This window comes from Erythrolamprus reginae, chromosome 1 (assembly GCF_031021105.1).
Source record: "Erythrolamprus reginae isolate rEryReg1 chromosome 1, rEryReg1.hap1, whole genome shotgun sequence".
Taxonomy (NCBI): Eukaryota; Metazoa; Chordata; class Lepidosauria; order Squamata; family Dipsadidae; genus Erythrolamprus; species Erythrolamprus reginae.
Window position 1 is genome coordinate 172888322 of NC_091950.1, and position 15745 is coordinate 172904066.

Genomic DNA, 15745 nt, shown 5'->3' on the forward strand with positions numbered 1-15745 from the left:
TCTAGTTGATGATGAAACGGGCAGGGGAGATGAAACGACTGTTACTATCAGAAGAGGAAGAGAAGGGGGAGGAAGAGGAGGAGGAAGAAGAAGAATCAACCTCAACAGCAATTCACATTGAACCTGTTTAACACACACACACACACACACAAACATGCACATACTACACGAGGTTTCTGAAAAAAGAAAAGGACATTTAGTAACCAAGAAATTGTATAGTTGAAAACTTGTCACATAAGATTTCTATCAGTTATCCTAAGCTTAGCAGCTGGATGTTCTCTCTTTGCCTCTCCTCTTCCAATCTGTTTTCCCTTCCTCCGTCTCCCTCTATCTTGCTGAACAGGGAAGGCAAAGAAGGATGTAGGCAAAATTTGACAGCTCAAGGGCTTAAGTACTTCTTAGTAAGCAGGACACAGTTATAAATAAAACTCTCTTTCAGGGAAGGCAAGATGAATGGAACCTAGGGAGAATCATAACAATCACCATCAACCTGGTTATGTAATATAAGTAATTTAAAAAAAGAATCCTTTCAAGAACAGGTACATCCACATGCATTATCAGGCAGCACTGAGAGCACTTGAAGTAAGACAGAAGAATGTGCCTCTTACAAGTGTTCATTTTCTGCTGGAATTAATGCCAATAATACAAAAAACTGCACACACCTGCATTTATGCATTGTCATTTTTTCTTCAAAGTTACCTGGCTTTCATTAAAAGTGCTGCCCAAGTGGCCGGAAAAATAGCTTTTAGCCAAGCTAAAGTTGCCCCAACTGCCCTTTCCCACACCTGGCGCCCTGATTTTGGACAGTCCCAATTCTGCCCCTATTCTTCAATGGTTTATGGTTTTGGTGTAAAAAGGAGTGGCAAATGATACCCCCCCTTTTTTTTCCCCCTCCGTGTCTCTAAGCGTCACCATCCTTAAGTACCAAACCATCTCTTTTCACAGCATTCCTGTGGGAGTGAGAACTTCGGAGCTGCCATTGTTATACTAAATTCGAGGAAGTGGTGGTTCTATTTAGGAAGGGTACCTATGTACCCAGGTTTCCGTTTCAGATGGCTCTCCATTAGGGGTGGGTTTGCCTTGGAAATGAGTTGCCCTGAATTCCCCAGGCGACTTTGCCGCTCTTGGCTGTGCTGAGCAGACCCAGCCGAGGGATTTGCTGGAAAGCAAAACATGTGCATTTTGGTGGGCGTAGTGCAAAATGATAACCTGGCAGCTTCCTTTTCGCAGAGGACCTGCGTTGGATTCTTTTAAAGCAAGGCTGGAGAGATTTCTAACCAAAAAATAAAAAAGTAAAAATAAACGAAGTTAGCCCTCCCTAAGCATCTCTCTCAGGTAAAAGCTGCCCGGGGCCTGCAGCTCTCCCTCCCTCGCATTGCCAGGCCTGGCAGCCTCGGGAGGGCAATCCCTGCTGGCTTGCTTCGCTAAGCAAAGGAGCCCGGCTGCCATGGAAGAGAGCTCACTCCCACGGCTGCTCTGGGAAGTGGTGGCGGCAGCTTCCCAATTCGAAGGGCTTGGATCGGCGGCTACATTCCAGGCGGAGGGCTTAGCGACTTCCCTTTGACAGAGCGAGCCCAGTTTCTTGGGATCAGGCCGGGGTGAGGCAGGCCGCGAAGATCGGTGTGTGTGTTTGAGAGAGAGGGAGAGTGAAAGTTTGTGTGTGTGTGTGTGTGTGTGTGTGTGTGAGAGAGAGAGAGAGAGAGAGAGAGAGAGAAAGAGAGAGGGAGAGCGCCAACCTCCCCAGGGCAAAACACGCACCACTTCAGAGCAGAGCAGAGTAGGCTTTGGATCCTGACCCAGCGCAGCCGTCTAGGTTTGGGCGAATCGCCTCTCCCTTTCATCGCCAAGCTCTCTCTAGTCGGCGGTTTCCACCTGCGAGCTTCGCCCGCGGGCCAGGGGCTTGGGGGGGGGGAAGGGCCAAGCGGAGGGCCAAGTCACCACGGAGGGGGGACACCCGCAAATCCCCCGCCGAGCCTCCAGGCTCCAAACTCCCAGCGGTGCCCACCTCGATCCACCTGCCTTCTGCCCCCCCTTCTCCAGCACCCACCCACCCTCCAAGCCTCACCGCGCCCACCCCGCCCCCGCGGCCGCCTCCCGCCAGCGCGGCATTTGATCCCTTTCTGACACTTTCCGCCTCAAGTGTGAGCGGCGAGTGGCCACGAATAGTACCCGCATGCCATCTTGTAACACTATCTGCCTGTCAAAGGGAACGCTGGCTGGGCAGCTATATAAGGCTTGTAACTAGGCGAAGGCCAACAAACAGCCACAAACACCTCAGCTATTTGACTCGGCCTCCACCCTCTCTCTCTCCCTCCTTTTTTCTTCTCCTTCTTTCCTCCCCCCCTCTTTTGCCACCCTCTTCTTTCCTCTTTTCTCTCTCTCTCTCACTCTCTCTCTCTCTCCCTCGCTTTCCTTCTCTTTTCATCTTGGCTTTCTGTTGCAGAATGCAAATCTAGCCTGCCGGCGGGTGAATGGACTGAATTGTGATTAAGAAGAAGAGCCCCTTTCTTTGTTCTCCCCTCAGGGGATGTTTACTGGGAGAGACACAGCGGATCAGATATGAAAGGCATTCAGGTCAGCATTGATGTGAGCGAAAGTGAAATCATACCTAAGGCATTCAAAAGACCGCCCGTGTCAGGGGTTCAGCTGACGGTGCAGTGAGTCGGTGCGCCTCGCCTGGGAGGCACACGCGGGAAAATAATAGCAACAACAACAATAACAATCACAACGCACACGCAGGGACGGTGAGAGCGTGTGCGTGGCTACGTATGGATACCTAGAGAGATACGCTTCTCCTTTAAAATAACGAATAAGGGCAATACAGAAGAAGAGCTGGAAAGCTCACAAAGAGGCTTTTCCCAACCTCATCAGCGGGGGAATTCGTTCTAGTTTTCTCTCTTTCAAGGTGGGAAGCAATAAGGCTTTCTCCCTGCCCTGCCTTCCCCCACTCCCCGCCTGCTCTCTCTCCCTCTCTCCCTCCGAGTTGTAATGCGAACCCTCCTTTTCCAGGGTGTCTCCATATGGGCTCTATAGGGCTACATTAGACACCTAATTGACATGACTGAAGGAGATGGGACTGTCTTTCAGTAGTGGGGGGGGGGGGGGGAGGGAGATGGAGGCTAATTCAAGTCTCGCCTCCATCGCTGGGAGAGAGGAAAAAACAGCAGCGAAAAAGGTGAAATCGCCCCAACTCCTCTGAGAAATAGTAGCGGTAATAGCAACAGCAACAGGCCCAACACATACGAACGGTTACATTTAAAATGGGGGGTGGGGGGGGGGGAGAGGAGCAAGGGGAGGATACTATTTCTCATCATTTTAAGGGATGAATAAAAAGTGGATTGCATAAATCCCACTCGCTCGCGTTCCCTGTTTTTAAACGATTACAGTGTCTTTAAGATTCAGGCAAGTTCCTGAAACTGCAATTTAGTGGAACAGTTTTTTCTCTCCCCCCCACCCCGCATCTGCACCCAAGACTGAGTGGCAGGGCCCCCTCAGCCCTAGATGCCCAGCTACCCTTCTCTTCTCCGCCCCTCTCTCACACACTCCCCCGCCACAGACACAAATCAATGCTCACAAATTGGCTTCCCGACTGGGCGCTGGAAGTGGGCTTGGGAGGTGGGGGTGGGGGTGGAAGCGAGACAAGCGAAGCAGCCGCAGCAACGCCCCGATCCTAAAGTCGAGTCCGCTGTAGCAGTTGTGGAACGGGACTTTTTCCTAATGGGTGGTAAGGTGGCATCCTTGAAGAAGCAAAATGTGTTTCTGGGAGAGAAGGTGGGGGGAGGGGAGTGAAGGAGCGTGGAATAAATAAATCCAAATCGGGATAGGCTAGAGCTCCAGGAGCCCAACTAGACCCAAGTCACCTGAGAGGTTGGGGGGGGGGTGTTAATAAAGCAACCGAACAGAACTGTCCAACTTTACAAATGTTGGGGTCCCTTAACATCCAGAGGCTTCTCTGCTCTTCCCTCTTCTTTTGCTTTCCCATCTGCTTTCTTGGTAGCACTTCATGTTGTACGTTTTCAACTAGTGTTTTCCCCCCTCGCTCGTTTGCTCTTGCTCTCTCTCCCATCTTTCTTTCTTTCTTTCTTTCTTTCTTTCTTTCTTTCTTTTCCTTCCTTCCTTCCTTCTCTTCCTCCCACAAATAAAATATACAGTGACATGGACTAATTGCTCTTGCTCTCTCTCCCATCTTTCTTTCTTTCTTTCTTTCTTTTCCTTCCTTCCTTCCTTCCTTCCTTCTCTTCCTCCCACAAATAAAATATACAGTGACATGGACTAAGAAGTGCATGCAAAGCAAGCCACATCTCTCTCTCTCTCTCTCTCTCTCTCTCTCCTTTCTTTCAAAAAGGGGGAAAAGACAACCAAAGAGCAATCAAAAAAGGTGTCTGACTTCGCCATTCAGACAATTGTACCCTTGTGAGAAGGCTTGAATGAATGGTACAGTGGACACCCCAGCACTATTGACGTTATAAACATGTAAATGAAACACATTAGGGCAGACAATCAATTGTCTGTGAGCACTGCAAACCTGCACTCCCTTCTCTGGGTGACAGGCACAAAATAGTGTCTACCTTGGGAAGCCCACGGAGTTGCGGGGGGGGGGGGAGGCAGTGGCGGGGGGGGAGAGGTTTAGAAAAGAGGACAAAGGCGTCCCTTTCAGAGAGGAGAAAATGCACCTTAAAAGCACTGGGATAATGCAGCTCGCCCAGATGCTCGCGAAGCTAAACATCCCCGGTGCTTTTCAGAGAATCCTGCACTTCTCTTCCCACTTTTAAAAGAGAGAAAAGAAACGCGGTTTCTCCCTTAGGGGAATGCCCTCCCGTGTAGCTGGTGGTTTTTTCTAAGCTCCCCTGAGATGTATGTTTGTGTGTGGCTTTAAAACACACACACACACACACACACACACACACACACACACACACTTTTAAACTCCATGCGTGAATTCATCTCAAACAGACTCAGGGCCAGTATAATTTGGAGGTGGGCATGGGGAGGGGGGCACAATGACATAAATGGGTGTGGGGTGTGTGTGATAAGATTCAAGAGGGGGGGACAATTCGAAAGAAGCTCAGCTCTGGGATTGTCCTAGTTTTAACTTGGTCGGGAACAGATTCCCTGGAGGATACTATTCTCAGCCGCTAGCAAACCTCCTCAGACAAAAATAAATACATCCACCTTGACAAGGGAGAAGGCAGCCTCCCGCAGCAGGGCCTTAGGTTAGACCTGGGCCTGTGCTCTGAAGCCTGCCCCGCTGCAATCTACAGTTCTTTTGGAGCAAAGAAGAGATCCAGAATATTTTTTTAGAAGGGAGGGAGGCCTGAACTCTGCCAAAGTCATCTTCCCTACACATATCACCTGCTCTACCTGTCAAGAAAGCGAGATTTGTCCCGACATAAAGTTGTGTTCATAAAGGCGCCTGAAGTGGGGAGGAAAGACAGGGACGGGGAGGGAGGGAATCCCAAATTGCTTGCTCTGGGCTCCTACATCTCTCTCCCCCTTTGCTTTCCCCTTGGCAGATGCTTCTCTTTTTGCCCCCACCCAACACACCTAAGATGCTCTTCCAAAGCGCAGCTGCCTCTCAATACTCCCATCCCCCACCCCTACCCTTTTCCGCCTTATCGCCTTCTCCAGGGGGAAAAAAACGGGAGCAGCCCAGAGAATCCTAGGAGTTCTCAGAGGGTCGTTTGGTGCAAGCTATCATGGAACCCCAAAAGATTAGGGAAAAAAGCTAAGGCATCTCAGGCCGGCAGGGTTTGGGGTAGGAATCAGCCCTGCTGTCTTTTCCCTTCTGCCAGTTCCTTGGGGAGGGTTTTGAGGCAGAGAACCCCAGCAAACTCTCTCTGTGTCTGAGAGAGAGAGACCAGGTGTGCAGGTGTGTCTTCATTCTAGCACCTTGTGACTGGGTGTTTTGTCTTTTAAGGCAGCCAATTTGGTCAAGTCCTGGCTGCAAAAAATACATGAGCCCCTTTGCTCTTATTCCAAAGAGAGAGAGAGAGAGGGAGAGGGAGAGAGAGAGGGAGGGAGAGAGAGAGAGGGAGAGAGAGAAGAGGAGGATCCCTCTTCTTGTTAGGGTGAAGAGTCCCACCACTTCCCCTGTTTTGTGGCTACTATTAATTTAATTTAATTTAATTAATTTAATTTATATGCCAACCACTCCCTGAGGACTCAGGTAGGCTTGCAGCAATAGGTTGTTGTTGTTGTTATTATTATTATAATATTCAGAAAAACAGTAATACACAGCAAACGAGATTTATATGCTGGATTTCGTATCACAATATCACAAGTCGAATACTTCCCAAGCGTCTAGGACTTTGTTATGCATTATTATTATTATTATTATTATTATTATTATTATTATTATTATTATTATTATTATTATTATTATTATTATTAATAATAATAATTATTATTATTATTATTATTATTATTATTATTATTATTATTATTATTATTATTATTATCATCATCCAAGTTGGCTTCACCAGTGGCGGTGGAAGAGGGATATAACTCAAGACAGCAGAGTTAGAACTTGGGGAAAGTTTCCAACAAGGTAGATAGGAAGGGGGGGACTTTTTGAGGCAGCCCCAGTGGAGAAGGGAAGGTGAGGAATGTGGTTCTGTGCAGGGAATGTTGCCTCTTGCTTCCCTTGGTAGGGCCAGCTTTTCAGTCACCAGTTGACACAACTTTCCTGCAAAACCCAAGTTTAGGCATTTCACTTCCCCTAACTTAATCTTTGGATCTCCTTGGGGGGCCCCCTTTGCACTAACCTTGATCCTTCTAGATCAGTGATTTTCAACCTTTTTTGAGCCGCGGCACATTTTTTACATTTACAAAACCATGGGGCACATTTGGGGGGGGGGGGGGGGGCTAAAAAAAATTTGGACAAAAATATTCTCTCTCTTCCTCCCTTTGGCTCTACAGTATTTCTCCCTCTTTCTCTCCCTCTTTTTCTCTTTCTCTCTCTCTCCATCCCTCTTTCTCTCTTCATTCTTCCCTCTTTTTTGCTCTCTTTCTCTCTCCCTCCCTACTTCCCTCTATGTCTTTCTCTCTCCCACCTTCCCTCCCTCTCTTTCTCTCTCTCTCTCTTGCATTCTTTCTTTCTCTCTCTTGCTTTCTTTCTCTCTTGTTCTCTTTCTCTCTTGCTTTCTTTCTCTCTCTCTCTTGCTTGCTTTCTCTCTTGTTTTCTTTCTCTCTGAGCTTCGTGGCACACCTGACCATGTCTCGCGGCACACTAGTGTGCCACGGCACACTGGTTGAAAAACACTGTTCTAGATCACCCTCCAACTGCCAGCTCCAGTTCCCTTTCCCTCCTAGTCAATTCGTTGGCTTCCAAGACAACCAAAACAACACCTCTGTCATAAGGAGAATCAGCAGCTTGTCTTTCAACAGTGCCAGTCAACATCCACGGTTGCAGTTCGGGGTTTTACTCCTTAATTAGGACGGCTATCAATTGAAAACAATCAACAAATCAAATCCTATAGAAAGAGAGAGAGAGAGAGAATCCTATCACTCTAGAGATACGCTCCGAATTGGAGGGCTTCTTCTGCTCTGTCCTGATTCCCCCCTTTTACGGAAGCTTAAAAAAACCCCCAACAATACTTGGATCCTAAGCACGAAACCCTTGAATTTCTTCTGGGCGATACCTTAGCCTACCAGTTGCATTCAGTGCAACTTTACTAGCGGGTGCGGGGCGGGGGGGGGGAGAACAGATCCTCAATCAAGTCACAATTCTCCCCACTTTCTACTCTCCAATCCAGAAGAGTGGAGGAGAGAAAGAGAAAACAGAAAATATACTCCGGGAGAGAGATATAGCCAGCAACCTCCACGGTGAGATGAGAGGGAAGAGAAAGGAACACATTTTCTCGCGACTCCAAATCGGAGCATTTCTCGCTGGAGAAATAAAAGAAAACAACAAATTATAACATCTCGGATAGGAAGAGAGAGCTGGCCTAGCTTTCCCCTCAGTTGCAACACGTTGCTGGGGCGGTTTCGAAACTTCAGGTTGGCGACTCTGAAAAGTATCACAGAAGTTCGGAGGAATTAAAAAGAGAGTGGATGATTCAAATTTCGGGGCTCAATCCCTTCCCAGCCTCGCCTCAAGATTCCAGTCACTAGAAAGCTGGGGTAGCAAAATTAATAATTATTCTGTTTTTTTCTCCCTTGCATGCTCTCTAATCGCGCCTGCTTCCTGTTCGCATGGTATGCATATTATCACATGCCACTAATGTCATTTCTTTTCTCCCCCCCTTCTTCCTCTCGATCAAACTGTTAAGAGGAAATATGGAACGTCTAAGATATACAGGCAGATATTTACCGCAGGGGAGCGGACAAGCTTTAGAAAGATAAGCTAACAGTCTTACCCTGCGCGCAAGCACACAAAACCTCTGAGAGCGATAAATAAAGTGGATTAAAACCACCCCATCCTGTCTCGAAACGGGGCCCGCTTCTAAAGAAAAACAAAACGGAACAGAACAACAAACCGACCTCTAGTCTGAAAGAAGAGCATCCCACCCTTTTTCTTAGAAAGACCTTAGAGGGAGAAGGTGGTTTTTGGTGCGTTGGTCCTGAAAGAGTGGCGGGGGCGGTGGAAACATTTTATCTTGACTCAGAGATCTGACCAGCCATCCTCTTCTGTCCTCCTGTCAAGGGAGGTGGGGAGGGGAAGGAGAGATCCTTCAAGATCCGCGTCGATTTGACGCCGATCGATAAGCAGCGTTTTCATCATTCGGCAAAAAGGAAAAAGTAGAGAATCGAGAGGGAGCTTTCCCTAGGGCCCTGGGCCTCTCAGGCAGCGGATAGGTAGCTAGAGAAGGAAGGAGGTTTTTTTCCTCTGGCCAGACCACCTTAAAGAAGGTCTACCCTTAACCTGGAAGGGGACACTTTCAGCCGGGCTGGAAAGGACTCGCTTCGGGGGGTGGGGTGGTTCCTCTCCCCCCCTACCAGAAAGTACCTTAAGAAGGAGATTAAAGGCAACATGAAATGGGGGCGGGGAGAGAAGAAATAGCAGCTCACGCAACTTACTTTAACCCAGAGTTTCTGGGTCTAAAAGCCCCCATTACTGCCACCCCATTTGACTCGTCACCCGGCCGCAGGGATAAAAACCCCCCAACTCAGATAGCCACCCAACACAGCAAGCGTTTGTCTGTATTTTAATTCTCCCACCGTCCCGGTTTCGAAGTCGGGCTGCTGGAAAAAGCTAACCGGGTTTTTCAAAGACCGGTTGATACTTTCTCTCTCGTTCGCTCGGTGCCACCACCACCCTCTTTAAAGAAAAGTTGCTGCAACTCTTAATAGCGAGGCTGGATCACATGGATTATTACAGAGACACTGCAGTTGGATGGAATTTACTCTCTCTCTCTCTCTCTCTCTCTCTCTCTCTCTCTCTCTCTCTCTCTCTCTCTCTTTCTCTCTCTCTCTCTCTCTCTCTGTGTTAGGAGACGGGGAAAACTCTGGAAGCTGTGAGAAAAAGCAGGAGAATGGGCGCCCCACCACCACCACCAGCAGCAAAAGAGTTGGCAAAAGTAAAAAAATCCACCCTGGAAGTGTATCTTAGTGAACCTAACCTTTCCCCACAAGTTTCCCCAAAGGCCGCGGAGATCATAGGGGGGGGGGGGAGCGGCCTGGAAAAATCACACCCTACAAGCATTGCATTCCCATGATTGCCGTCCACGGAGAGGTTTCCTTGGCGAAGGAAAGCTAGCGTTTAAGTCCCAAGTAAACTCTTCCGCCAGTTCAGAGTAAAATTTCTCACGCTGCTGTCCCTTCGGTCTTCCCCGCCCCGCTTTTCCCAGCCTCTCTGACTTAGCGGTTTGGGTTTTCCTGTGTGTTTTAATGAAGCTGTTAAAAAAAAATCTCTTCCAATCCACCCCCTCTTTTCCCTAATCTCTGCCAGAAACCCCCCTCCACACATACACACACAGAGAAAAAGAGAGGGGGGGGGGGATCCATAGCAAGGGCTGATCATGACAACGTGAAAAGTCCTGGACGCGTTCAAAAGTGCCTCTTTCTCCCCCCCCCCCCGGCCGCCCTCTTCTTTCTTTTTCAAGCTCGCTTTTCTTGTGTGTGAGAAAGAAAGCCGGGTGTGGGGCGGGGGGGCGGCTTTGGATGAGCGACGGCTGTGGCAAGGGAAAGCAGAGGGATCAAAGGGAAAAGCAGGAAGAGACAACGGCGGGCCCGAGGGCGAGGAAAGCCTGGCGAGAGAGAAAGAGAGAGAGAGAGAGGCGGAAAGGCAGGGAGGGATCTAATGGGTCTTCCTGGGCGATCTCGTCGGCTTTGGGAAGCCGAGCAGTTCCTCCTGGACCGTTAGCTGAGTCGCTCTAAGGCTTCGGGCGAGAAACTTTCAGCTTCTCTCTCTCTCTCTCCCTCCCCTCTCTCTCCCTCCCTCTCTCTCTCCCTCCCCCAGCTTTAAAAAGGAGGGGAGGGGAACCTCTCCTCTCTCCCATTTCCCCCCCTCTCTCTAAGCGCCCGGAGTCCCCCACTTCCTTTCTGAAAGAATCTGCCCTCCAAGAAGAAACGACAACAACAACAACAACGCCACTGAGATCTTTTCCCTGCCTACTTTGATCGGACTTCTCCAAAGGGAAAGAGAAAGGCGCCCGCCCGCACGGGGTGGGGGCACACGTTAAAGAAAATACTATAAAGGAATGGGATCCTACGGCGCTCGAGGGAGGGGGAGATCGGGCACACACATACCGGAATAGAAACGCCTGGGGATCCCCCCTGACACTCACCCTGGGCTGGATTCCCTTCAACCGACTCCCCCCCCCCCCCGCCGCCGCTTCCCTTCAGCAAACAGACAACAAGCCGAGCGAGCCCTCTTTCTCTTTCTTTCTCTTCGGGCGCTCCTCTCCCCCCCCTTTTTGCTCCGCCACCGAAACAAGCCCATCGCCGGGCGCCGGTCCAAAAATCCAGGGTTCGGGGAGAGGGAAGAGGGGGGTGTCCTCTGATCCTGGACTCCCTCCCCGCCCCCCCGTCCTTCCCGATCGCCCTCCTCGCCCCTTCGTCCGCTTCCTCTCCGATTTACCCCCCCCTCCACCGCTCCAGTCTTTTTTCTCTTCCAATTGAGCCAAAAAAGTGAAAAAGAAGCCAAGGAGGGGGAGGAAAAAAAATCAACCAAAGAAAAGAAAAAAAAAGTTTGACGGAAGGTTCCGCGCCCGGCTCTGAAGTCCCGCGCTCCTTTCCTCTCTCGCCCCCCACCCTTCGCCGCCGCCGCCCCCCCGGCTTTTCTCACCCCCTTACCGTTTTTCCTTCTCGGGTTGGCTTGTTTTCGCCTCTTACACCTGGGGCCATCCGCCATGATCTGCTGCTTCATTGATAAGAGGGGATCAGATGGCTCGCTCGCATGGACTCGGCTCTCTGATTCAGCAGCACGCAGACTCTATGGGAACAACCAAACAGAGGGAACCGGGTGGGCATGGCGAGATCCCGTTCAAACGCAGGGCGCCAACGGGAACCCACGGAGCTGGCGATCCCCCCCTCCACTTTCCCCCCCAACTTCCCCCCACCCCAGCACGGAAGGAGACCCCCCCTTTGCCCGGACACGGCCCGGGCTGAGCAGCCCCCCCTCGAAATAACGGGGCGGGTGGGGGGAGGCAGCTCTCCTCTCCGCTCCTTCATTCCCCCGCGCCATGGCGCTGCTTTTATTTGCTTGTTTATTCGTGTTATTAGGCGTGATTATTATGCCTCCACCGGCAAAAGGAGATCAGAGAGAGAGAAGAGCGAGGCCCACATAAATACATACACGCAACCGCTACATCTTCAAAATGACTCATGACCTATAGGGGAATGCACTCGAGGTTAATTTCGCTCACACACACGCAAACAAGAGAAATAGCTGGGCTCAAATGGCTGGGCGGATTTTGGTTTCTTCCGAAAAAAAGTACTCAGGATCTCTCCAACGCCGCCGTGCCTACTTTGCATACGCCGTGGCGCACAGAATACATCTCACCGCACATGGCTGGAGGCTGATAAGAAGCCACACATACACTCACACACAAGCGGCTTGTCGCTTTGGCTATCCCGCACAGCCTTCTTTCCCTCTCCCTCCCCTCCCCCCGCAGGTTTCTCTCACTTTTAAAGTCACGCAGCGCGGGATCTCTCGGTCTTTTTCTCTCTCCCCCCCCACTCCAACCCCCCCTTGCCCAAACCGTCCCCCCACCACCACCCGTATGTCATTTCAGCTCTCCTCCAGAAGGAACCTTGGGGAGGGGAAGAGAGAAGGAGGAGGAGGAAGAGGAGGAGGAAGAGCGGCCGGAGCGTCCAACTCTTCCGCCGGCACCATCGCTTCCCCCCGGGGCGCTCTCCCGCGCGCGTTCGAGCTGCGGGTGGAAGGCGGCGGGCTCGTTCGGGGGATGGGGCGGGGGCGCACGGCGGCCGAGGTCGAGCTTGTCAAAAAAACTGGGGGGAAACCCTCGCGGTAGGAGCTTGGAGAGGCCAGGCTGTAGCTTTAACACGCGCGCGCGCTCACGCACAAACGCGCACACACATACACACACACAAAACAACAACAACCACCAAACAACCGCGCACGCTGCACCGACTGGAGGATTAGTTATAGCCGGGGCTGGTGAGATAGGGAGGGAAGGAGGGGAGTGGGGGGTGGGTGGAAAGAGGAGAGGGGAGGGGGCGCGCGGGCAACCATAAAAGATGTAACAGATGCAATCTGTAAAACAAGGGCGATTAACCCCTTGATCTCCTGAACCGAATGCATCCTCACCTCGTCTTTTGTCTGCCCTTCCCATATTTACCAAGGCTCTTTGGCCGCCTAAAAATGGACGCTCGGGCTGGCTTCGCGGCATCCTCTCTTGCGCCTTCGCGTGACAGTTAAGTTTACTTGGGAGTAACGGGGAGCTACTCGGAACAACAACAAAAAGAAACTTTGCAGGCTTTTCCAGGCGAGGGGTGATTCTCTCCTCTTCTAAGGTTAGCCGCTCCTTTATGGGTATTGTTGTTGTTAACCGTTTTTTAAAAAATAAAATAAAATCTCGCGGCGCGGGGGGACAATTTGGAAGCTGCTCTTGAAAGAATCCCCGGTGGCGGCGCAGGTAAAGCGCCAACTGGCTCCAAGGAGAACTCAGCCGAGCGCCCCGGTCTTGCTGGTCTCGCCCATCTTTGAGCCTCGCACTAAAGTGTGAGCGGATGACCGAATAGAGACGCTCCGAGCCTTGTGGCTGGAGACTTGTAACTCTAAAGAGTTTGCCATTCTGTGCTAAGGGGTTTTTTAATTTTTTTTTTAAAAAAAACCCAAGCCGGGGAGGAAGCGAGCAAATTATTCAAAGCAAAACTAACCAGCAGCGCCCTGATAGATTTCTTGAGTTGGTGACAAAATCGGGGAAGAAAACAGAACAGAGAAACTCGACCTCAAGGTTTGTAAGGGACTACCCACCTTTCTTGGATATATTTTTTTTAAAAACTATTTTTATTTTAAAGTAGCCGGTATTTTGAAAAAATGGAAGATTTATTTTAAAGTAGCCGGTATTTGAAAAAATGGAAGATTTCATCCTCAGGTCTCTTCCTAGGTTATCTCTTTTCTCTCTCTCTCTGTCTCTAAATGACTTTCAAACTAGTTCCAGTCACTACTTTCACTTCCTGGGTAAGAATCCCAGAAGCCGAATTGTTACTTCACCCAAGGTCAGAAAATAAAAGCAAGAAATGAAACTTGCTAAGCAGAAGGAATAACCATCACCATAATAATCATAATAATGTTTGCCAGGGGTCCCTTTCAAAAGCAAAACTCAGTTACCATCTTATTATCCAGCCATGGCTGTGCTGTACTTACTCACAGCTTGAAAATCATTAACAGGTATGTGCAAACTTTAAGATGTGTAAATGCGAACCTGAAGGAAAGCCAGAATAACCCTTTGCCCGAAAGAGACCTAAATTTGGAAAGTAGAACTTTCTTCCCTTCCCTTCGGCTGAGAACTGTAAAATAAAGACATCCACGCTCGCCCACAGAGGGGAAGAAATAACTTTTTCTACCTGGTTAGCCAGTGTAGGGATGGGAGAAACCCCGAGTTCTTCCCCTGGGTAAGAGAACAGTTCGCAGAACAAGATTGAGACTCCTTTATTTTTATTTTTATTTGTTTTTCAAAGGAACTCAAATTTCTAAGTGTGAGTGTGGGGGGACTGAGAATCCTCTCCCTTCATCACCACTTCCTCCCCAGCTACAGGCAAGGAAAACAGATCCCCCTCCCTCCCTAAGCCAGCAATTGTGTAAAATCAGAGGGGAGAAAGAGAAAATCCGAAGGAAGCGGGGAGTGGGAGCAAAAAAGAAGAGAAGGAAATATATATATATATATCGGAGAGAACGTACCTGCGAAGTCTTGTTTGTAGTTTTAGCCAGCAGCGAAGAGAGGAAGAAGCATGAAAAAGCCGCGGAGTGAAGAAGGGGAAAAAGAAAAAGAAAAAAAAAGGGGAAAGGTGCAGGGAGCTGTAGCTGGCGGAGTGGAGGGGAGGTTGGTCAGAGGCTTCTCCAAGAGTTGTCGGGAGGGACCGTTATTCCTGCTGGGCAGGTTAGGACTGATCTCTTTCTGCCACTCAGGAAACACAAACCTGGGGACGGACTGACGTGTTACGCCTCTTCTAATGGCATTTTTTTCTTTTTCTTCTCTGTCGGAGAGAGAGGAGAGAGGGAGGACCCTGAAACACACGCCACCTATCTTTGTGGCGAGGGATAATTGAAGAGCACCAAACGTGAGCATCATGTGGAAACGTGATCGCCAAGTTTCTCTCTGGGAAAAAAAAAAGGAAGGATCTGGGATAGATTATACCTTGAAGTCTCCGCAAACGCTTTAGTGGAAGAAATGCAATTCCACCTCCCTCCCTCCGCGCTTCCCTCCTCTTTTTCACCCACCCACCCTCCCTCCCTCTCTCTCTCTTTCTCCCTCCCTGCCCTGCCTCCTTCCCTCCCTCCCTCCTTCCCTCCCCAGCCATCAAGCCTTTGGCATCATTATCCTCCCTACTGAATCCTACTGGATGCAAGGCGGAAAGCGACGAAGCCCCATTCGCCAGAACTCGCCACACACAACTCTAAGGAGCTGAAAGTTACCGCGAGCCACCTTGGGGCTTTGAAAAGAGTCGCGTCTCCCCGCCCAGGCGAGGCCTTGGGAGATGATGCCCCTCCGAGGATAGCCAGGCCTCCGGGATCACGCAACACAAACCCAACAACATTTCTGGGGAACGGAGAGGGGGTGAGGGTGGCAAGCATAGGGGCAAGGAAGAGAACAAATGACCCCCTGAATTCCGTGCCTCTTTCCGACCCTCGCCTAACTCCGGCGTTTGTATCCGGAGCCTTTGGTCCTCTGCAGTCTTACTTGGAAGTAAAGCCTTTCTGAATTCAAAGGACCTGCTGCCCAACGGAGGTAGTTTACTGTCTGTGTTTGGGTATGGAAATCAATCCCCCCTCTTGGCAGAATAGAGAAATTAACATTTCCCCCACTTAATTCAGACATTCATGAATTTTCTCCCTCCCCCGTCCCAGCATATCTTTGCAAAGAGATAGGGCCTTACTCTGTGTGTGAAAGAGCAGTGTAAAAAAATAAAGGCTCATAAGAAACATTCAGAGGCATATGAGTTACATAAGAATAATAAGGGGAGATTTGAGCAAGGTTTTTTTTTAGAAATGAACCTTGAAGGTAAGCCGAATTTGCCGAATAGTATGCATCCTACCTATTCTCACGAGTACACACACAAACATACATGCACGAACACCTCTTCTATCTATATGCACACACACACACACACACACACC

At 49.8% G+C, this 15745-nt stretch overlaps 1 protein-coding gene across 4 annotated transcripts in view; it reads right to left on the bottom strand.

The window, feature by feature from the left end:
* ZEB2 (zinc finger E-box binding homeobox 2) overlaps nt 1-14782 on the bottom strand; it is a 196881-nt gene extending 182099 nt beyond the window's left edge. The window contains exons 1-2 of one of the 4 annotated variants that reach the window (XM_070731488.1): nt 14309-14782; nt 11236-11374 (exon numbers count right to left, since the gene is read on the bottom strand). In XM_070731488.1, coding sequence (XP_070587589.1) covers nt 11236-11308 — 73 coding nt within the window. In that variant the 5' untranslated portion in view covers nt 11309-11374; nt 14309-14782. Of the gene's footprint in view, nt 1-11235; nt 11375-11737; nt 11954-12067; nt 12096-13974; nt 13981-14308 lie in introns of those variants that run through there. The other 3 variants (XM_070731491.1, XM_070731489.1, XM_070731490.1) reach the window with 3 other exon arrangements.
* Between the last annotated feature and the right edge of the window lie 963 nt (nt 14783-15745).